Here is a 23,588-nt window from a genome sequence, read left to right as displayed (position 1 = left end):
CGCAGAAGCCATGGGTGTGCATCAAAAATGCGTATTAAATGGAAAAACCACTGAAAGGCAGACCGGGTCATTACGTCATAGAAAAAGCAAGGTTATCACGTCGGAGCAAAAGTAGTGTCAGGGAGATCGAAACCACCGGCAAAACACCAAATACCAAGTCAGTACATCAAGCAAAAGTCATCAAGGATGTATAGTTGTGCAAAAGGAGCGCCTGGAGCAAAAGCCCTTACTAACGAACGAAGCTTAAGCAGGTAGCCATAACAAATGTTAACCACGCTGCTTCCTTCACACCCTTTAAAATCTGGGTTTTTTCTCACTGTACGCAAAGGTCTTCCGCTGTTCTCTTGTGCCGCTCTGTTCACACTCTGGAAGCACGTTTCGCGTAGTGCACCTACCTGCTCATTTTGCGAAACCTGCACAGCCGCGACTAGAATCGCACTTTAAGCGCCGTGGCACTCCACATACCGTTAGCCCTTTTACACCTTGGTTCTGCAAGAAACATGAGTATAGTTCATAGGTATGAACTACTGCGACGTACTGAGTCATGCAGGCGTACGATAGCAGGACATGACACGATGGTAACTAACATTTGTTTAAAAGTCAAACCAAACAAAACAGCCGTGGTGCCTTCGCAAAAAAAACTGGTGCCTCTTTCTGGGTCTCCTTCTCAAAGAGATCCTCTTCCTCGGCAGTGGCAACTTCATGCTTCTGGTATTCGAAAACAGAGGTTTTTGAACTCTGATTTCGTTTGTGCCCACTCAGGTGCAGCAGTACAAGAAGCCGTCGCAGTTGAAAGTGGCTGCGGAAAATTTTTAAAAATTCGAGTCAAACATAGAAGTAATATAGAAGTAATATGCGATTCTAGAAAGTTGGCATTAATAGTCACTGTAATGGAGCCATATGCATTGCAGAAGCATTTTCAGAAGAAACGAGATAGTTGAGAGACCGGCTAGAAAAGCTCTGAAATAGCTCTTCAACTAACCATGCTTGGAGGTTGAGCTAGTAAAAGAAATAAAGGCGTAGTAGCACCCGCAACAACACTTCGAAGATTGCACGATATGATTTTCTTAAGGATAAAAATTACGAGGAACTTTAGCGGCTAAAGTGATGAAAGGCGAAAGCCTGAGTGCTGCATTCTGCTACGCGATTGTTCACTTTACATTCTGTTGGTGCATAAATTAACTGCCAATTAATGGCGCTTAATCTTTGCCTTTAGGAGTGGAACGCGACAGCGTGTTGTAGCGCTGCCAGGCAGTCCACGGAACGCCACCAACCGTTCGGCGCGATGCGTTGCCCTTTGAATGCAACGCTTTTTGAGGAAAGGTTCTACGCCTTGCTCGTCGGTAAATTGGTCTTTGAGGAAAGGAAATGTATCTGTCTCTCATATCTCGGTGGACACCTAAACCTCGCCGTAACGGGAAGGGAGGAAGATGGGAGTGAACGAAGACACCGTATTCACTAGACGCGCCTTTGTTCATTCTAAACCATCGAGCTGGCATCGAGCTGGCATGGCGGAGTGGGAACGTTGTAGCAGAACGAACCTGTTCCGGCGGGTAAAAGACGGGGGGCTAGGGCTAGGGCACCTCTTTTTAAGGCAGCTGGTGAACCGTTTTTTGTTTTTTCGCGACGTCACAGACCCGTTCTTGCCCACCGTGTGCCAAGTGAAGCTGCGGCGATTGCTGCCGGAGTTTGCGGTATCCACAGAAGAGCTCTCTGGTGGAACTTTTGGTTACTACAAAGAGATTGTAGCAAGCGTTCGGTTTCTTTCGGCACGTTTTTCCACCGATTATTTGTGGAAAAGTAAAAGGAAAAAGTTGTACAATGATCTTTGTGATATTGTTTTCCCAGAGCCCATGTACAGGGCCTTGTACAGTGGAGGCCCGGGAGGGGATGTTTCAAAAAGGGTGAAGAAAATGCAGGTGCCACCAGGAGTAAAGACTTTCTTTTTTAAGTTACACACCGGGACGTTACCAGTTAAGAAGTTTCTAGAGGGAAAGGATTTCTTTTTACCGTGGGGATCGAACTGCTTAATTTGTAAACAGCCTGAAACAATAAACCATGTTTTTTTGCATTGCTGGGAAGGAGTTTATTTTTGGGACGTGTTACAAAGGACCATAAAGCAAGAGCTACCACTTGACGCGCACGGAATTCGCTATTTAAGCACTGATAATGAGGATGGGGCACCTTTTGATCTCATAATGCTCTTGGGCCTCCACTGTACAGTATATGGCGCTCCAGAATGACAGGCTACCATTGTGACAAAGACGCATGACCGGCCCGAATTTATTTCCGGGAAAGCATGGACTGGTTTCTTGCAATCCAAAAAGCAGCTGCGGAGCCTCCCGAGTGGCTCTCAAGGCTAGAGTCGTTGTGTATGTTGCGGGAATTTTAAGCTGACGAAGCCAGTCTCGTGCTGGCTGACCACGACAGTGTCGTATCTATATAGCGTTATGTGTATTTTTGTTGTGCAATGTCATGAACCAAAGCCAGGCAATAAAGAAAAAAAAAGCTTGCATGGCGGAGTGGTAGCGTGCTCGTCTCGCACTCCGGAGACCGGGGTTCGATTCCCGAGCTCGGCCAATTTCCTAATCAGTTTAATTTATTTATCTTGTCTGACTAGAAAGGTTAATTAGGCTAACTGGTTAAGTAAGTCCCACTAACTAACTTGAAGCATCACTATACGATCCCTTTAATTGGTTGCATGGTTAGTAGCCAAAGTACAATTGGCCCGTTCGAAATTCGCGCACTGTGACGTCACGACCGTTTCGGCCAATTCAAAAGCGTGACATTTCTGTCGACAACTTCTGCTTACAACGATGAGGCATTAAAGGTTTCCGCCTTAAAAGTCATTTGATTTGGAAGTGTGCATCATGATCATCAGCCTGAGTACGCCCACTGCAGTGCAAAAAAGCTTCTCCCATATCTCTCCAATTAACCCTGTCAGTGCCAGCCGCGGCCACCCTATCCCCGCAAACTCCTTAATGTGCCGCCCCCTGTTACGCTTATCTACTCTTGGAATCCATTCCGTTACGCTTAAGGGCCATCGGTTATCTTGACCTAGCATTGCATGCCCTGCCCGAGAACATTTTTTACTCTTGATTTCGACTAGGATGTCATTGTTCCCTGACCTACTCTGCCCTCTTTCCGTCTCTTTCTGTAGTCCTCAGTTTAACCTTTTTCGTTACCCTCCACGTTTCTGCCCTATAGCTTAGTACCGATAAGATAGAGTTGTATATACTTTTCTCTTGAGGGATATTAGTAAACTGCCATTCATGACCTATGAGAACCTGCCAAATGCGCTCCACCCCATTCTTATTCGTCTAGTTATTTCGCTCTCGTGATTCGGATCTGCGGACATTACCTCCCTAAGTAGACGTATTCCCTTACCACTTCCAGCACCTCGCTGCCAATTGTAAACTGCTGTTTCCTTCCGAGGCTGTTGAACATTACTTTAGTTTTCTGCATGTTAATCTTTAGACCCACCGTTCTGCTCTGCCTGTATAACTCACTGATCATGCTTTGCAGTAAACAGGCAGCGAATAGCATTGGCGAGATCGTGTCTCCCTGCCTCACACCCTTCCTTATTGAAATTTTATTGCTGACTTCATGAAGGACTGTGGTAGCTGTGCAGTCGTTATAGATATTTTCCAGTATTTCCATATAAGACTCAGTTTAACTGCGTTAAAACAATGCTACTTTCATGTCCGACACCCTAAGGACTTTTTTTTACACAAGCCTAGTGTAGCTTTCGCTACAAAACGCTGTGCTTGTTACGGTATGACAGAGTTAAAGAAATGACAGGTCATACAGAAAAAAACTCAGTGTCACGTGACATTGAGATGACTGAGCGCAATCCTTTCCCTGTACTGACTGCACTATTGTACGTTCTAAAAACCGACTTCTCATATTAGTTTCGACCGCGCAGGAAAGATGCCACCTGATGTTCAGACAGGAACTTATCTGAGACCAATAGCGGCTCATCAAAATTATTTTCCTTAAAGGAAAGGTGAAATGCTTTTTTTAGATTTAGAGGTTACTCAAGAATTGGAATCTATGAAGCTTCTAGGTTATGAATGCAGTTTTGCGCAAGTACCCTTGCGCTAGCTTTTAAAATGGTTACGTAATCACTGAATAAAACCGCGACGATGTTCAGGCTTCCCCTCACTGTACTAGATCACTGCGGGGAAACTCGTGGTGACGTCATTATTGCCGAAATTTCAGATGTCCGCTGCCTTCGTCTACATGTCGCCGTGCTTCTTCCAATGCCGCCAAGCAATACCTCGTGAGCTTCACCTTCACCGCTTCTTCGCTAGAAACTTAGCACCGCCGTACTGACGTCAATGCGACCCCTACTTCTCGCTGTGCACTACAGAGAAGCCTGACGCCGCTTTAGTCAGAGATTCCTCAAAAATTCTAATGCTAGCGGTCAAAGATTGCGCATGCTTTACCTGCAAGTTTCACTGATTTTTTGGCTCGCCTAAACTCATCGAATTCTAAAACCTCGTCATTTGCCCTTTAGGATCACCTTGCGTTAGCTTTAAGACTGGTTCGATGATAAGATTTTGAAGCGATTACACAGTTGCGTCGAAATGCCGAAAGCTGTGTCTTGCGACACAGCGGTGGAAAAGCAAAACGACCATGCAACGCCGGTCACACAGCTACTTCCAAACGTGCACACATTACAATAGAGCAAGGTTTCGCTACGTCGCGTGGCCATGCTTGTGACGGAGTCCGAGCCTACGACATACTAAAGCGTACGGGCACCTGGCTCAAAAAAGAAGGATCCATGACAAACAAAAACTTTATTGCAAAGCGAAAGAAAACAAGAGGAGCACTACTGTCTGCACAAAAAAAAAAAAGCTAGGCCTCTGCCCGGGTTTCTTCGAACTCTCCCTCGTCGTCAGCTGTCGCCTCCTGGTACTGTTGGTATTCGGAAACCAGGTCATTCATGTTGGCCTCCGCCTCGGTGAACTCCATCTCATCCATGCCCTCCCCGGTGTACCAGTGCAGAAAGGCCTTGCGGCGGAACATGGCTGCGCAAAAAAAAGAATTTAATATCAAGCAGGTGTGGTCACACTACATTTAGTACGCTGCTCCACAAAATAGGCACAAACGGGCTCTAATAAAAGCATTTGTTTTCAGAACCACATTGAAATCAAAGACTGTGGTTACCGGTAAACTGCTCGGAGATTCGCTTGAACAGCTCCTGGATGGCTGTGCTGTTCCCGATGAAAGTAGCCGACATCTTAAGACCGCGAGGCGGTATGTCGCAGACAGCAGTCTTGACGTTGTTCGGAATCCATTCGACGAAGTATCCGGAGTGTTTGTTCTGAATGTTGAGCATCTGGTCATCGACTTCGCGCATGCTCATACGACCCCTGAACACTGCGGCCACTGTCAGGTAACGGCCGTGTCGGGGGTCGCAAGCAGCCATCATGTTTTTGGCGTCGAACATCTGTTGCGTCAGTTCCGGTACGGTCAGAGCCCGGTACATCTGGCTGCCGCGGGACGTAAGGGGAGCAAAGCCAGTCATGAAGAAGTGGAGGCGCGGAAAGGGAACCATGTTAACGGCCAGTTTGCGTAGATCGGCGTTCAGCTGTCCAGGGAATCTGTCAGGGAAGGGACGATACTTGATTAGAAGCTCGCTTAATTCACAAGCGAAGAGTGAATTTGAACAGGTGTGTTCGGTGGTCTTGTGTGGCAGCAGTGTGACAAGATTGTGGTAAGCCTGAGCAGGAGCTATAACCGTAAATAGAGGTACTTGTACAATGCCGCGATTATTGTCATAATTCATTCAATTTTTGAAAATTCGGTCATAAAATTTAGTATTCACTTCTCCTTCACACCAGTGTAGACCCCGTGGACCATTGAAAGAACTCATGCAGATTTCAGAAGTGGCATAATTTACACGTTGCCAATCTATTTTAAGGGTGCGCTAAAACTACAGTTAATGTTATCTGCCTCAGCCACTTTGCAGCGACGTAAAAACTAATGCCAGTAAGATAACATCATTTCTTCTGTAGAACTGCTGCTGCTGTTGCTGCTTTCGGTTGATTGCCAAAATCATGAAAAATAAAATTTCATTATTTGTGTGGTCCTAGCTTTATACCCAGCTTCAACGATTACTCAGTTTACTAGATTAGGAAAACATCGGTGGGTCTTGAACTTTCCCGGTCTGCCGATCGTCATGGCCCTTTAAAATGTTAATGGCACCGTTCTCCAGACCCTAAACGTCATCCCCCACCCCTCACTGGGCACCTTTTTCTATTCCATACTGACTTCCCATCAGGCTAATGGAGTGATCTCTTCCCAGCTCACTCAGAAGGTACAACTATTTGCCAGGCCGCCGCGGTGGCTCAGTGGTTATGGTCCTTGGCTGCTGTCCCGAAAGACGCGTATTCGACCTCGGCCGCCGAGGTCGCATTTCGATGGAGGCGAAATGCTAGAAGCCCGTGTACTGTGCAATGTCAGTGCACGTTAAAGAACCCCAGGTGGTCAAAAATTCCGGAGCCCTTCACTACGGCATCCCTCATATCCTGAGTCGCTTTGGGACGTTAAACCCCCATAAACCAAACCACTGATTACCGAAGAAAAACTTCCATGCCAAACTGTTGGAAACTGCTTTTCTCGTTGCCAGAAAAAAAAAAAAGCGGGGATAAAAATACCACTGTACGTAAGGCTTCCAAGGGAGGCCCTGTACACTTGGATTCGGAAGCTGTGAGAAAGCAATAAATGGGCACCTAATAAAAGAGATAGCGTTGAAGCAACATTCGCCGCTGACAAACACCTCAATTATTCCCGAGAGGTTTGAGATGTTTGCTTTTTAAACAGCATATTAAGTTCACCACTATCGCGTGGCCTTAATTTCTCTGTTCGCCTGCTGTGCTTCCTGAGGTACGAGGGTTAAACGCTGCCCGTTTGTTCAAAAATGTCCGCGATCGTGCGCCATAGATAAGGCGCCGCAAAGCGCGTACGTCCATTATTTCCGACCACTGCCACCTCCTCGTCATTGCTGCCGCTGCCAAACTCACTTTCTTTCAATGCTTCTTTGAGGCTGCTTGGTTGGCTTTAGCAGGTGTGGTCTTAGTTTCTAGTTTAGTTTAGTTTGTAGGTAAGGAGAGCGAGAGTGCTTTATTTGCTTTCTTGGTCTTCATCGAATTTTTCTGCAAATATTGCCACCACATGTACCTTATGCATGGAGATTATGCTGTAGTGTATCGTTGTAAATGTTTCCTAAATAACCTTAGCGACCACCAACGACCGCTGCTGTCAGAACGAGAAATTCGGTGGAGGGTGTCGACCTCTTTCGGCGCTTTTGAACATGCATGAGTGACTTCGGTGACCCCTTGAACGCAGCTACGAAATACTTACCTCAGGCATGTAGTGACACCAGACATCGTTGCAGAAACCAAGTGGTTGAGGTCTCCATAGGTGGGAGTCGTGAGCCTCAGCGTCCGGAAGCAGATGTCATAGAGTGCCTCGTTATCGATGCAGTAGGTCTCGTCGGTGTTCTCCACCAATTGGTGCACAGACAGGGTAGCATTGTACGGCTCGACGACGGTGTCTGAAACCTGCAGAAAGCGACAGAAGGACGACGATGACCAGATGCAGGCAGGCATCAATTCATATTCTACAAGGACAAACAAAGCAAAAAGAAACGAGGTTTTTTACGTACAGTGGCGATCACATTACCGTGGACACGCTGGAGCGTTCTTTTCGATGTTATTCCGGTACCGACTTGCGCGCTTCGAGAGACCTTCGCCAGTAATAACAGAACGCACGTAGCCGCTGACACGATACAACAACAGGCGACGCTAGATCACGTTAATGACGTGGTGCACCCCAATCGCCGATCACCACCGTTCTACAACGACGTCGAAATTCGGTCCGATGAGCATTCTCACACACACCTTTGGAGAGGGAACTACGCTGTAGGTGTTCATGATGCGATCTGGGTACTCTTCACGGATCTTAGAGATGAGCAGTGTGCCCATGCCGGATCCAGTGCCTCCGCCCAGGGAGTGGGTGAGCTGGAATCCCTGCAGGCAGTCGCAGGGCTCCGCTTCCTTACGCACGACGTCGAGCACCGAGTCCACCAGCTCGGCACCTTCGGTGTAGTGGCCCTTGGCCCAGTTGTTGCCCGCACCACTCTGGCCTGAAGGGGCAGATAGCGAGAGGCTTATACCTGCGCAAACTATACTCTGAATGAAATCAGTACCGCACTATGCAAAAAGACAGCCATGCACTGAACACTAAGAAAGGTAATAAAAATGGACTTATGCTGCCTGATGGGCGTAACCAGTAGCGGGATAAATGCCGCATGTGATTAGTGAAGCTAACAGTTAGGATTTAATGATTTTAAGTAATTTAAGTAAGTTGAAAAAAAGTCTTCACAAATGTAAAGAATTTAACAACTGATGGTTCATATTGCACTCGGCCGGCAGAACAAAATATCGGCACCATGTCGCTCGGCTAAACTGGCTAAGTGGCAAACAACACGAGAACAGGAAGAGGTTCTCTGCGGGACCCATCTTCCATCTCTGTCCCAACTATTTAGCACTCTGACTGATTTCTCCAGCCGAGGACTGCATCGCGTCATTAATTAATATTTCACATACCCGTTTTGCTGGAGTAATGTGGTGCCAAAATTGTGTTCTGCGGTGTACCAACGCCAGACGGAAGCTTCATTTTGGAAAAAGCGCATATATTGCCTCTCGAACTTAACGCCCATTTCGCTGCATGCTACAGTCGTGTTAGACTGGATTAAGCTCAGCGAGGAAACGTAATGAGTACACAGATCTGGGTACAAATTTATTCTTTTCTGCACGTTACAGTTTAGTTCATATTGCGCGCTCATGTCCGTGTGTTGATCTAACGTGTTTTCTGAAGAGTCGGTGCAAAATTATAGATGTTGCCTAAAAAAACGACGAGCAGCTCCTTACCGAACACGAAGTTGTCCGGCCGGAAGAGCTGTCCAAAGGGTCCCGAGCGCACGGCGTCCATGGTTCCTGGCTCCAGGTCGACCAGGATGGCCCGAGGCACGTATTTACCTCCTCAAAAAAACGAAATAGCACTTAGCGGCAACAAAAGTGCCGTGCTGCTGTTACTACGTATATGTGCTTCAAAACCAAATAAGCAAAAGAATGAAAGGAAAAATTAGAGGGTAAGGACTTAAGCTCCGCCTTACGGGTATGACGCGATAGCTTAATGGGTTAGGGGTTAGGGTTATTGGGGTTTAATTAACGTCCCAAAGCGACTAAGGCTATTAGAGACGCCGTAGTGGAGGGCTCCGGAAATTTCGACCACCTGGGGTTCTTTAACGTGCACTGACATCGCACAGTACACGGGCCTCTAGAATTTCTCCTCCAAAGAAATTCAACCGCCGCGGCCGGAATCGAACCCGCGTCTTTCGGGTCAGCAGCCGAGCACCATAACCACTGAGCCACCGCGGCGGCGATGTTAACGCCCATATATGCGTAATTGGCCATTCTCTACGCAACGTTCACAGATCCCTTGGAGTTTTCCTACCGCTCCTGATGCAGTGGTGCAGCGGTTAAGCGATGCACCCCTCCCTCGGTGGCAGGCGCCCGCCACCGGTGGGGAATGTGCGGCCCAAGTTATTTCTACCGAACACCACCTAGCGATCAATCATTAATTTAACTACCATATACTACGGTGCACAGCTTGCTCACAATAAGGTGGGCAGGTTGTGACGACGCCACAAGGTTACGCGACCTAGGTGGCCTATCTGCCTCCTCGGTTTCTTCTCTAGGGATTTTTCGTTCACGGTCAACAACGCCGACGACGCCAGATTTTCTGCGACGCGAGGTCCTTTACGTTATCGCGTTAAAACAGATTGTGCTAACTATAAAGTTGTAATAGCAAATAAAAGCAGCCCTTTAATATCGCCCCCTCCAATCAGTAGTTTCAAGAATATATTTACTAAATTTGATTTGAGTAGCAAAAATGCACTTAAAGTGCCAGTAGGATAATTCAGATCAAGTAAAATGACGCTACTACCTTAAAGTCCTGCTGCTTTCCCGCCATTCCATTCCCTCTTACTAAATTTGTGGGGTGGTATATAGTATTAACGTCCCAGAGCTGTTCATGAGCTGTCAGAGGCAGTAACGCAGGCCTGTGGATTAATATAGACCACCTGCAGTTATTTTACGTGCAAGAACATCGCACAGCGCATGGCGCCTCAGCACATAACCTCCATCGAAATGCGGTCGCTGTCGCAAGGATTCAATCCCGTGATGACGCTAAAGCCGAACGCTGCAGCCACTTAGGTACAGCGGCGTTACCTTTAGCAAACATGATGTTAAAAGTCTTATTCACTCACGGCAACACGGTAAAACTTTGTGTAGGTAATACTAACCGCATACCATGGTCAAATCTGACTAGGTGATTCATGACGCCGTCACAGAGTTGGGAACATTATTGGTTTGTGAAAAAAAAAGATAGTTTCTGCTCAAGAATCTTCAAACTGAGCCTTGCGCTACTGCGATAAATGCGACCTGAACAACTGCACTGGCATAACAGGCTGCTGGCAAAAAAAGGCCACAACGCTTTAAACTGCGACTAATGGATCAGTTTCATGACGTAAAGCTCGAATAGCCAGGGCGTGCCGCTCATGATGCCTCGTTGCGACGCCAAGTGTCAGCTTAACAGCGCGAAAAAGTAGAGAAGCGCGTTCAACGCGACGGGAAGTTTCCAATTGAAATTATCGTCCGAAACATAGGAATACACGTACCGGAGGCCTCGTTGTAGTAGACATTGATGCGCTCCAACTGGAGGTCCGAATCGCCATGGTACGCCCCGCTGGGATCGATGCCGTGCTCATCGGAAATCACCTCCCAAAACTACAAAGGGCAAAGGCATCATTAATCAGCGTGGTGTCGGATAGCGCAGTGAAAACCACAACACATTCAGTGTCACACCGAGCACGAAAAGATTTATACCTCTTTAAGCGACATAACTCCTACAGTTCCACTCGTGAAGTGGTGTTCTGGGGTTGACGGCTGCCATCTATTCTGACGAGTCAGGTCTCTTAATGATAGCGGAAAGATGGCAGAAACTAACGGCATTTTGGGCCTCTGCATAGTGTCAGGCGTGAAAACTAAGCCATAGGAAAACAAAAATCCAGTCAAAGAATCCTCACCCTCCGCCAGATCCCTTTTGCGGCAGTTTGTCGGCTTCAGCTGGTTCGATGTCACCTCTGCGCCAAGACCTACTGTCTCGAATTTCTTATAACAAAAGGACAAAGGCTGGAGTAGATGCCATAAAACCGCAAAAATATTGCAACGCTCATAAAGCGCAAGCAGTAAGTAAAACCTCCAAGCGAAAGCAGCAGTCGAAGACCGGAGGTTCGGTGCGCGCCGGGGGACAATGTGCTTTGCACGGAAACCGCGACTAAGCGCGGAAGCAGGGAGGCTACTGCCAGCCGCGACTGCTTCAGAAGCAATTATTTACGCCCGTAGCCTGAAAAAATATCCTAGGATATGGAGTTTAGGGCGCAACGCAATCGCCAAGGTCAAACGCGCCGGGACAGGCTCTGGGACCGAATGAAAACAGCGACCGCTTGAGCCACGAAATAACCCGAGGCGAAAGTAGCGGCTTACCTTGGCTCCAATCTGGTTTCCACATTGGCCTGCCTGGATGTGCACAATCTCGCGCATGTTGGAAGCCACTCCGAGTCTCAGCTGCCAAGGCGCCGACTGTCAGCTCGGGTCAGGGGTCCGCGCAATTGTAGCCTTGCGCCGCACCACCGCTCACTTCTTCCTCAACTGCACACCTCTTTGTACGCGTGGCAAATTAATTCCGCCCAAGAAAGCGCTACAGCCTGTTCCTCCCAAGCTAAATGAGCCTTATAGCTCGTATATAAGGCTTTCAATTCACGTACTAGATGCCGTGCAGAGTATATGAGCAGTACAATATGAACTATTTCTCATTTCGGAAAACATCTGTCCAAACGGGGTGCTCACAACTGTCTGCAGGGAAGAACGCGCTAGGCATCATCATCATGGCGCTAGGCGTCTCTGGCACGCGTCATGGCTTGCTTTCATTTTCTTTTTTCAGTGCTCGTGAGAGAGAAGAAATTTTATTAAGGCCGTATGACTATCCCAGGACTCCTCTGGCCTTGGCTGCCCGGAGAACTTGCTGGATGAATTCCTGTTGCCCTCCAGGCTATCAGTGATGATGGTGATGATAATGCACTCAGTTTTGAGAGTGGTTGTGCTTTAACTACTTCTGTGTTCATTGTTGTTTTTACGGCACATTTTGTCCATTGTGGAAATGACTTCAGTAGATATAACGTTGTAAATGCCTTAATGACGGTCAGTAGTGCAACGTTGAAGGAGAAAAAAAATTATTGAATAATCAGTGATAATTGCCACGTTTAGTATAATCAACATATGGTCTCCTTTGCAGCATTCCACGAGTTTACACAAAAAGCGCTATATGAAAGTAATTTATTGTGATTTACAGATCCCGAACTTCCAGCTGCCTAATAAGTAGAACCACTTCAGAGCTTTTGCAACACTTACAACTAGAGTTCAATTTGAAGCACTGGATTCATACTTTTCACATGTAGAACTGACCAGTTCCCGCCTTATTTTCCCTATCTCTCGCCCTTAACATGGAGCGCCTGGCTACAGTGTGCAAAGCTGGACAACCCGCGAAATCTGGTTGATCAAATGGCCCCTCTTCTGGGGTCTTAATCTTAGCCCACAATAAAATTTTCAGACGAACTGACTGGCTGACTGAAACGATACCAAGGGCTTTGACAAACACGCCACAGCACTGAACCATACAGAGACTTGTTCAAAAATATTGAGGATTCTCTGAAGAACGTACGTCTGGACTTACCTTGCAAAACTGTGAATATATGCTTTTAAGGAAGCCTGCGTTCATGCTGCCGTGTCTCGCGCTTTATTATCCAGGTGAACGGTTCAGAGGCGCGCAAGAAATCGAATCGACAAGATGTTCCGGTTCTCCAACCAAAGGAAGATTTATGGGCAGTCATCGGAGGTTGCTGTCAGCCTCGAAAATTTTGTGGTTTATCTCCCGAGGACTGGCCGAAAATCCAGCTGTGGCCAATTAATGCATTAAAAGTAAATCATAAAATGCACAAGGTAAAAGTAAATTTTCTGAGTGACAGTTGGGAATGCGCTCGAACTTCGTCCACCTCATCTTTAAGTTCATACATGTCGTTGCCATTAAAGCAGAAGTATTCGCAGCTTTCTTTTTCTTTACTGCCTGATAGATTACGCTACTCCGACTGCACCTACAGAGACCAAGATGTACTGGGAGTAGCAGATAATGACCAGCGGCTGGTACGCGGCCAGCTCTGACAATGCGGACAATAATCACAGAGGATGCCGCGATTTCGAGCACTACATTTAGTTCCTGTTCCTGCTCTGTTATACACTCCCATTTATTCATACTGCGAGAGAAAAGGCGTTGATATTTGGCTTCCGAATTTCCAATCTTGCTTTTAGGTGAAGAATGTAGCACCCGATTTCAGTCGGCTTTGATCAAGAGAGAGGGAAAGTAATTTAATGAAAGGAAAGATAGAGAGGTCGACCGGTGGTTGGGTGACCCTGGCCTACTACTCCACACTACGGAAGGGGGAAAGGGAAAGTAAAAGGATATTGAAGGTGCGAATGAAGGGTGATCAAGTATACAATGAATTGCTTGTAGTAATCTGAGTTAGAGGAGACTACGCACACACTAGGTGGCACTCATCTCGCGAGACGACGTGTTGCACATGGGGCGCATGTCTTCCTCGTGCAGCATATGCCTTGCACACACACACACACACACACACACACACGCACGTACACGCACACGCACGTACACACACACACGCACGCACGCACACACACATCACGTACGCTTGCAGAGAAGGACTCTGCACGCCTCACACCCAGGCATAAGTGGATTTGCACCCACAGCGTGCAGTGTTGCTGAAAAAAACTGAAAGTACACAGACACATGTCCCGAAAAAAAACGCGTATGCACATGTGTGGTGCGCACTGCACACCGTATAGACGCGTACAGCACAGCACACGCATGTGTCACAGACGGGAATCTAGGCCTGTTTCACAGCAAAATCTGACGGCCTTCACCGTACACTAGCCGTCAGTTAGGTTCGCCCTGGCGCCTATTGTAGTTTCCTCAGAGAGAGAACGTCCGTCCAACTGTCTCAGAGTATTTTTTAAGGCCCTCCTCCTGGCATCAGTGTAGTGAGGGCACTAGCAAATAATGTGATCGCTTGTCTGTGGATGGCTGCAGTTCAATCAATTCGGGCAAGCTTCAAAATATACACAGCGCCTATGTCATGTCAAAAGCTGGGCTACAATGGCATCTCAAAGTAGCTGCCAATAAAACGCAAAAAAAGGACCACAACAACAATTACAACCTCGCCTGTGTAAAAGTCGCCTCCGCAAAGCCTGAGTAATCTTAACTGCTCTTCCTTTGCATGCTCTTTCTTCCCATCTTGCCCGCGCGAAAGGGTTTGTCCGAGACGTTGATTCTGGCTTAACTTCAGCCCAGACCTTTGAACTTCTGCCCCTAGCGGAATGGCGTTGCTGTGCATCGTTGTAGCCGGGAAGTTAATGACGGGCGGGATGCCAGCCGAGTCTGTTATTGCAACTTTTCCGGGTGCTTTCTGGCCGTCCAAAATCAAGACGTAATCTTTAATCTTTCGGGTGGGCCTGTTAACGTCTAGACGTCTGCAGTGCAATAACTGTTTTCGCTATGGTCATAGTGCCGGTGGTTACAAGTCCACAATTTGTTCCGTCTCCTTTGATATCATAAAAGTTTATTCTCTCTCCAATCTTTTACTTGAGAGTGTATTTGTGTTGCGTTTAACCTAACGTTTCAAGTGGCTTAAGTGCTATTAGAGGACATTCGACCCATCTCATAGATGTCCCATGGACGAGGGTGGCGCTGTGAACACACTGAATATTGGGTTGCAGCAGAGAAATTTCATTTGTCAGAAAAGGATTCAGTGATTGATACTATTCAACAGCATTTGGAAGTGTGCTCTGTCACCAACAGAGCTGGTTCACTAGATGCTCAGATGTTTCCACTGAAAAACAAAGGCCTCCTCCACGAACATCCATCAGCCCTGTCTTACACCAGCCACCTCATACCGGTAAATTTCACTTATCGCCCCACTTGGCGCCGCCTTCTGTCACGCCTTCGTTCTCTTTGAGTCCATGTTACTCTGAGGTCCCTGTGGGGTATCTTCTATTCAAAATTTCGTCCCCCTAATCTCAGCTAATATATTACCTCATACCATTATACTGTGCCCACTATACTTCTAATTGACGTGTATACTAATCTTTCTGAAGCCTCCTGCTTCAAGTTGTGGCTGTTTCGCGATACTCAGAGCATTTTATTCAATCGATAACCATGACGGGTACCGACGTAGCTACAAGCAGAGAAAACTTTTTGACTGCTGTGTCTTACTGCAGCAAGTTTTTAATTCATGATTGGGTATTTTACAAATTCAAACTTTCACGACCCATTCCCGAGGGCGTTTTCCTATATGTTGTTGTTGTTGTGACTGAGAGAAGGATGAAAACGAAATTGCACGGGCCTGCTACTGGCTCGAGCCAAGCCACCACCGCTGCCACGTGCAGTAGAGGAGAGCTAAAAGATCAGAGGAAAGAGAAAAAGGAAAGAAAAGACGCGCGTCGCAGCAACAACTGCGTCCGCCGGAGCGGACGCTGCTCAAAAAGAAGCGGCCGAAGCCGCGCTCGCCGAAGCGAGAACAGATACTCCATTCCGTTTTCCTATACAATATCCTGCCGCGCTTTTATATCGTCACACTTGTTAAAGGACGGTAAAGCAGTTCAAAGAATGTTCGTATGTTCACCTTCCATCTCAATTTGATGCCTCCATCGCATTATCATCACTCCCCTTCCCCGTGCCGCATCGTCACATGCTGCGTTCACGGTGGTCTGCGGAGATAGAAGTGTAGCAAAAAGTCACTGCACTTCCACAGAAGTGAGTGCCGGTGCCACTACAATAGGCAGTAACTCATTCTTGCTCTCACAAAGCCGGTCCGACGGCGCGGCTTCTGTTGGCGGCACGACTGTGATGGCCGTCGGAGGAAGAAAGGAGAGACTGCCGCGAGGGGGCGCCACAAAAGGAGTCAGCGTGAGGCCCCCTAGCGGGCCCTCTGTCGACGGAACGGGCCTCCGACACGAGGTCAAAACCGGCAACTCGGGGACCTCGGCCGCCACAGGCAACGGAGGGACCGGAACAGACGGCCTGCGCTCCTCGACCACCACCGATACGGGAGGACAGTAGACGTTACGGTCCGGGTGCAGCCGTGTTGGGAAACGGGCGCCGTCTCCCAGGGACGTGAAGATCGGCAGCAGCCAGAGGGCCTTGCGATGGCCAAACACCTCGGCGATGTTGTCCCGGAAGCCAATGTCGAACGAGTCCCTGCGCAAAGAGCACCGATGGCGTCCGCGGAGGGTTACGTCGTCGCCTTTATTTTGTGTGGACGTTTATGTCACGCAGGCCTCGCAAATCAGTGCTGATAGCAGTGTTTCTGGCATAATTTTTTTTACGCGGAAGCCCATTTTTTGCGCTCTTGCTCTAGTACCTCGCGACCTCTTCTCTCAGTAGGGAAAGCACAGCGGATGCACTGAATTCTATTCCACTATACCTAAGCTGCGTACCTCTCCCTCCGTGTCTTCTGATTCCACATCATTCGCAAGGTTCAAGCCCATGTCCTCACTTCTCCGGCGCATCTTTAACTCTACTACTTGCATTTTCATCCCTTTTGGCCCAAATGTCCCTCTATCTATGCTAATTTAGAGCACTGTCTTTTCCTTTCTCTCGTCGCTATTCAGTCCACCCCTTACCCTCCCCCTCCCCCTGTCTCTTTCCATGCGTGGCTCTAGTCTTCCACATCGGAGGATCGGCCCTGATCCGTCAAGCCGCTCACTTGATGGGCGCTTAATTTGCTGCCTAAATACAGTATGTTACTGTTACTATACTACTCAGTTTCAGGCAAAACATATTCTAATACCGTAAAATTCAGGGGGGGGGGGGGGGGGGGCACTTTGTTGACCTAAAGTGCGGTAAAACGAAAGCCGTAAGCGTGGTGTTGCTGCTTGTGTCCCTGATGTGTGGTTAAGATGTTAAGCTTCGCCTCTGAGAGGGGGTTGCAGCCCTCGGGCTACGGCCGCTTATCTGTTTTTTCAGCCAGCGTCCGCTTCGGCGGACGCGGTTGTTGCGACGCGCGTCTTTACTCTGTTTTTCTTCTTATCTTTCAACTCTCATTTCTGCACGTGGCGGCGGTTGTGGCTCGGCTTGAGCCAGTCGGCAGGTAGGCCACGTGCGCTTTCCTTTTCGTCCTTCTCTCAGCCGCAGCCAACCAACCAACCACCCGCCACAAAGAGCGGAACGCGATAGCGTCTTGCAACGCTGCCAGAGAGTCCACAGAACGCCATCGCCCGTTCGGTTCTACGCCTTGCTCGTCGGTAAATTGTTTTTTGAGGAAAGGAAGTGTATCTGTCTCTCATATCTCGGTGGACACCTAAACCTCGCCGTAACGGGAAGGGAGGAATATGGGAGTGAACAAAGACACCGTATTCACTAGACGCGCCTTTATTCATTCCAAACCATCGAGATCGCATGGCGGAGTGGTAGCGTGCTCGTCTCGCTCTCCGGAGACCGGGGTTCGATTCCCGAGCTCGGCCAATTTCCTTCCCGTTTTAAGGCGAAAGCCATTTGTCTCATCGTTGTAAGCAGCAGTTGTCGACAGACATGTCACGCTTTTCAATTGGTCAAAACGGTCGTGACGTCACAGTCCGCAAATTTCAAACGGGGCCAATTGTACTTTGGCTAGTAACCATGAAACCAATTGAAGGGATCGTATAGTTATGCTCCAAGTGGGACTGAGCTTAGTTAATTGCTTAATTACCCAATTAGCCTAATTAACTTTTCTAGTCAGGCCATATAAATAAGTAAAACCGAGTAGTTAATTGGTCGAGCTCGGGAATCGAACCCCGGTCTTCGGCGTGCGAGACGAGCATGCTATCCACTCCGCCATGCCAGCTCGATGGTTTGGAATGAACAAAGGCGCGTCTAGTGAATACGGTGTCTTCGCTCACTCCCATCCTCCTCCCTTTCCTCCTGGCGAGGTTTAGGTGTCCACCGAGGTATGAGAGACAGATACATTTCCTTTCCTCAAAAACCAATTTACCGACGAGCGAGGCGTAGAACCGAATGGGCGATAGCGTTCTATGCACTCCCTGGCAGGGTTGCAAGACGCTGTCGCGTTCCACTCTTAGAGGCGAAGCTTAACATCTTAACGACACATCAGCGACCACACTTTAGGTCAGAACTTAAAAAAAAAGTTTTACGGTATTTTACAATGAACACATTCCATTTCATCCCGCATTGCTTTTAGGCGAACAAACACTTGTCGAGTTTTCACTTGTTTGTAAGTTTCTAAAGAAAGCCAATGTTTTAAATCTATTATAATGTAACCTCTATACACTTAACAAAACATCATCTAACCTTGTGTTTGGCGTATGATAGCCTCAGTTGCTTATGCGCCATAAAACCCCATATAACTAACTAACACTTTAGGTCAAAAAAGTGCCCCCCTGAATTTTGACGGCTGTCCATCGAGATATGCAAAAAAAATAAGCATGCAAGCGCCGCCGCGGTGGCTCAGTGGCTATGGTGCTCGGCTGCTGGCCCGAAAGACGTGGGCTCGATCCCGGCCGCGGCGGTTGAATTTCTTTGGAGGAGAAATTCGAGGCCCGTGTACTGTGCGATGTCAGTGCACGTTAAAGAACCCCAGGAGGTCGAAATTTCCGGAGCCCTTCACTACGGCGTCTCTCATAGCCTTAGTTGCTTTGGGACGTTAAACCCCATAAACCAACCAACCGAGATATGCGAGACAGTTACTGCTTGATTTCCTTTCCTCAAATACAATTTTCATTTTCTTCATTACGGGCCCTCTTTTTCTTCTTTCACTCCCACTTCCTCCCTTCCTCTACGGTGCGGTTCAGGTGTCCACCGAGATGACAGAGAATTACTGCGCCATTTCCTTTCCTCAAAAAGCGTTGCGTTCAAAGAGGCAAGGCATCGCGCCGAACGGGTGGTCGCGTTCCGTGGACTCCCTGGCAGCGCTACAACACGCTGTCGCGTTCCACTCCTAAAGGCGAAACTTAAGCGTCATTATTAGCAGTTAATTAGTATTCAGGCATTAATTAGTAATTAAGAATTAATTAGTGATTTGTCATGACTTAGCAATTAGTACTCAATTATATGTGATGCCACCAGTGCCACAGAAGCAGCGAAAGTGGTGCGGAAAACGCTTTCGCCTCTACGCACTTTAGACAGTCAAAGTGCCCCCTGAATTTTTTTTATTTATTTATCTGGTCTGACTAGAAAGGTTAATTAGGCTAATTGGTTAAGTAGGCAATTAACTAAACTCAGTCCCACTTACTTGGAGCATCACTATACGGTCGCTTTAATGGATTGCATGGTTAGTAGCCAAAGTAGAATTGGCTCCGTTTGAAATTCGCACACTGTGACGTCACGACCGTTGCGACCAATTGAAAAGCGTGACATTTCTGTCGACAACTGCTGCTTACAACGATGAGGCATTAAAGGCTTCCGCCTTAATATTCTTATCATCTCTTTCTCAGCTACGCGATTTAAAAACGTGTAAGGCGTACAAACTGGCCGGTCGGCAACTTGTTCGATACCTGTCATCCTTGAACAGGTGGGGGCGCAGGTCTTCGAGGGTGGTGACGTTGTTGCACACCATGTTGAAGTGCAGGTAGAGGAAGGAGCCCAGCACCAGAACCAACATCACGCCGAACGCGTAGAGAAAGGTGCAGTTGAGCGTGACGTAAGTGGAAGCGTTGCTGGACCAGGCCCCTGCCACGTGGTGCGTGGCGCTGGCCAGTCCGAACACGCACAGGGCCACCACGTAGAAGATGGTGAGCAGGAAGAACTTGTAGGTGCTGAAGCAGACGCAGTTGTTGAACCAAGGGCAGTGGTGGTCCATTTTTGGAACGCACCTGCGAATACGCGCCAGGAGGGAACATGTACCAGGAAGGTACGTCGCCAGGATCACACGCATCCGGTTTTTACATCCGCTCAAATTGCCTTCGAAGAAAATCTTTCGATCCTCATTAGTTCATGGTTTCCTAGCTTCTACCTAAAACTGTTTGAGGGTTTTTACTCGGCGAAAACATTTTTTTGGCAATCAAGAGCAAGCTACAAGGAAGGAGCACCGTAACTGTGTCGCTCCACCAAAAGTGTCACTCTGCTAAAAAGTGCGGCCACCAGGCACGTTACTTGCTGCATGGTTGCTGGGCTCCGTGGCTGGTGTAGCTGGTGCCATCTTTGGAAACTTCTTGCAAACGGACGTGCCCAAACGATTCGAATCAAAGAAACTGTTTTTGGCGTGATTCTGTAGCGTTTAAAATATGCAGTCCTGTCAGTCATGGTGTGCACACATCACGTAATTTATATCATGCGTCCTGCAGGTTACACTGAACCTCTGGTCTACAGATGACCTGGAAAGCCTGGTAGGTACTGGGAAGACGAAATGAACGTGCAACAACTTAGGAAGGGAAAAACAGTTTACGTATGTAATGGAGTGTGTACTGCAGTAGTGATTAAGGAGAACATCTTTCTACTGACTGCAGATGCGGACCGTGAGAAAGAAATACTAGGATAACATTACTGATGTGGAGTGCATCTGGTAAGCTCTCTCAAGCAATGAACAGCAGCTGACCGATATCCCTCAAAAAAGAAGTACGGAACACATGTCCCCTGAACGATTGTTGATCTGAAATTGAAAGGCGCGGTAACTGTCCCACTTCTTGGTGGACACCTTACTCGCGACGTGAGGGAAAGGGGAAGGCGGGAGCGAAGAAATACTCCACTCCGAATGAAAAAGTTATGTCACCTTCTTTTTATAACCGTTTCCTCCTCTGCAGTGGGCACCATCGTGATCCAAGTTAAGCGCTCTTGCAATATATAGCACCATAACTCAAAATTCGAAAGCACGTAAAGCGCGCAGCCGAACCTCTTAAACTCTGACAGACATTATACAGCGCTTATTCATGCGGCCTTAGTCCTATGCGGGAGCTCATAGTCTTCGTGCATAACGAATTGAACCCAAAGCTTTTCATGGATACGGCGTCTGTAAAAAAAAAAATTGAAGCGGGCAATTAGGCTTTACCTTAACGGTACGACGCGATAGCGTAATGGGTTAGAGCCCATACATGCAGAGCCATACATACATACATACCGGAGGGGATTGTGAGACCTAAGTTCTTCTTGAGCAACCTATCGCGACTCATCATTAGCTTAACAGCCACCTGCCATGATGCGCAGTTTGCTTACAATTGAGCGGGCAGGTTGTGATGACGTCACAATGTTACGTGACAAAGATGGCCCACCTGCCTTTCAGGTTACTTCTGTGAACATTTTTCGCTCACGGTCAATGACACCTACGGCGACGCCGGATTTTCTGCCACACGAGATCCTTAGCGCTATCGCGCTATAACATGCAGTTCGTTGGGTTTTCCTCTAGAGCATGCCATGTGGCTCATTTTTCTCCGCCAGCGTTCCCAATGTGAACAGCGGAGGGCAGTACAAGTACGTCATGGACACACATCATGAAAGTGCAGAAAGCAAAATTTCTATGGCATTTCAAGTACTGCAGCTCCTTCGGTACAACATTGGCGCAGGAAGCCCCCCTCTTTCTATTCGGTCTCAATCTACCCTCCGTTCTTCCGAGATAGCTCGTTGTTGTAAGTTAGCACTTGTGTCTCTCCTGTCTTATCCTCCTGTTCCCGTCTCGTGCTATGCTATATCTTTGAAGTGATGTCATATCAACCGCCCGAACTGCCAAATTACTAAAAAGCAGACCCTTTGGCCTGTTACAAAGGCTGCACATAGCAAGGCCACAACGGACCCTCACCTCCGGCACTGAGAGCAGTGGTGCGCTCTGTCGGGCTTCACCTGCTGACAGCGTTCGCAGAAGCGCACGCCTCCACTGGGGCCCCGCGTCAGCACGCCCCGGTTCTCCGCCAGGATGTCGAAGAACTCCCCGCGGGCCTCGTCGTCGGCGCACTGATCCAGCAGCCGCCGGTCGCTCTCGCTGAGGCCGAAGTAGGGCGGTATGGGCGGCACGGCGGTCACGGTGGTCTGCACGAACGACCAGAGGCACAGCAGCAGCAGCAGGTGGAACACGGCGCTGAATGCAAAGCGTTGTGCGCCGTCCTTGACCAGGGAGCCGCAGAAGACGAAGATGTACACGTAGTAGGCCCACACGAATATGCCCACCACCAGGGCGACTGGGAGCCACGCGACGAACGCGGGGTTAGAGCGTCGGTGGCGGGCCGATTCGGAACCACCCGAGGAGGTCGTCATCGCGGGTAGGGTGCCTGAAGTGGAGCCACTTTCGACCTCCTGGAAAGTGGAAAGTTGACGTTGTTGTCCTCATAAAATGGGTGGAATCTATTGAGTGCCAGCACGCGCTGCTGCGATGGCGATAGCCGTGTCGTGGGAAGAAAAGGAAGTTCGGTCCGCGGCAAAATATCGCGTGTGTCTTTTGTGATTGCTCCGTCTCTTGTTGCTTCTACCCTTGGGCACAGCACTGTTCTCTCCGCCTTTCACAGTTTACCTTTAGACACGAACGGCTGCCATCCTAAATACTTCCTGAATTCCATCTCCTGGCTCACCATCATCATCAGCCAGACTACGCTCACTGCAGGGAAATAGGCCTGTCCCATGTGTCTCCAACTAAACCTGCCCTTTGCCAACTGCGGCCACCGTATCCCGGAAAATTTCTTAACCTCATCCACCCACCTAACCTATTGCCGTCCTCTGCTACGCTTGTCTTCTCTTCGAATACACTCTATTACCTTTAATGACCAGCGGTTACCTTTCTTTCCCCGCTGTCGCTCCAAACTCATCTGTAACCAAACCTTCCCAAATACTGCGCGTTTAACCCTATCCTCATTTTCAGTCACCAATCTCACAGTGTTTGATTTGTTAACTCCAATTTCCAAATCTGCATTCTTTTTTAAAAAATGAACGTTCTGAGCGCCTGTCAGTCACCGCCTATGTCTAGGCCAATCCCCCGCAGTCGGTAAGCGCCGTTCTTGAGGACAACAACAACAACAACAATATCGCGTGTGACCGCACAGCGAAGTTTCAGCTCCGGTCGGCTGGGCTACCAACCGCCTGTGTACTCGAAGAATGGCGCCAAGAGTTCCGGCTTACAACAGGACAAGCGCCAGAGGCGAAGTCGTCTTTCACCTTGTTGTTGTTGTTGGCCTTACAAATGCCCGGGGAAGAAACCTATTTGGGCCACCTAGGTCACGTGAGCTCGTGGCGCCATCACAACCTGCCACCGGATTGTGAGTGAAATGACCACCGTGGCAGGGGGCGTATAAATTAATGTTTGGTCGCTCGGGAACAGCAACCCGGACCGCACAAAGCCAACCGCTGAGAGCACCTGTCATCGCAGGGCAGTGGCGCATCGCTTCACCGCTGCACCACTGCACCACGAGGGGTAT

At 48.4% G+C, this 23,588-nt stretch overlaps 1 protein-coding gene and 1 pseudogene across 5 annotated transcripts; both read right to left on the bottom strand.

Annotated features, from left to right (window-relative positions):
• Positions 1 to 4,860: 4,860 nt before the first annotated feature.
• Positions 4,861 to 11,678, bottom strand: LOC149360092 (tubulin beta-4 chain-like). 4 transcript variants are annotated; one of them, XM_089569190.1, is made up of 8 exons: positions 11,622 to 11,678; positions 10,754 to 10,862; positions 10,154 to 10,156; positions 8,943 to 9,053; positions 7,911 to 8,155; positions 7,372 to 7,571; positions 5,173 to 5,609; positions 4,861 to 5,033 (listed from the first exon to the last, which is right to left on the bottom strand). In XM_089569190.1, exons 1-8 carry the CDS (start codon positions 11,676 to 11,678, stop codon positions 4,861 to 4,863), a joined length of 1,335 nt encoding a protein of 444 aa, XP_089425316.1. The 4 variants fall into 4 exon arrangements, with proteins under 4 accessions (XP_089425316.1, XP_089425313.1, XP_089425312.1 ...); XM_089569187.1 differs by lacking the exon at positions 10,154 to 10,156 and having other exon boundaries at positions 8,943 to 9,050; positions 10,748 to 10,862; XM_089569186.1 differs by lacking the exon at positions 10,154 to 10,156.
• Positions 11,679 to 15,863: 4,185 nt separating this feature from the next.
• Positions 15,864 to 22,437, bottom strand: LOC149360091 (palmitoyltransferase ZDHHC20-B-like; annotated as a pseudogene). The gene is made up of 3 exons (XR_016288200.1): positions 21,986 to 22,437; positions 19,752 to 20,069; positions 15,864 to 16,461 (listed from the first exon to the last, which is right to left on the bottom strand). The product of XR_016288200.1 is annotated as a palmitoyltransferase ZDHHC20-B-like (transcript).
• Positions 22,438 to 23,588: the final 1,151 nt, after the last annotated feature.

This window comes from Amblyomma mixtum, chromosome 2 (assembly GCF_055824585.1).
Source record: "Amblyomma mixtum isolate Tamu chromosome 2, ASM5582458v1, whole genome shotgun sequence".
Taxonomy (NCBI): domain Eukaryota; kingdom Metazoa; phylum Arthropoda; class Arachnida; order Ixodida; family Ixodidae; genus Amblyomma; species Amblyomma mixtum.
This window is presented reverse-complemented; position numbering and strand designations above follow the sequence as displayed.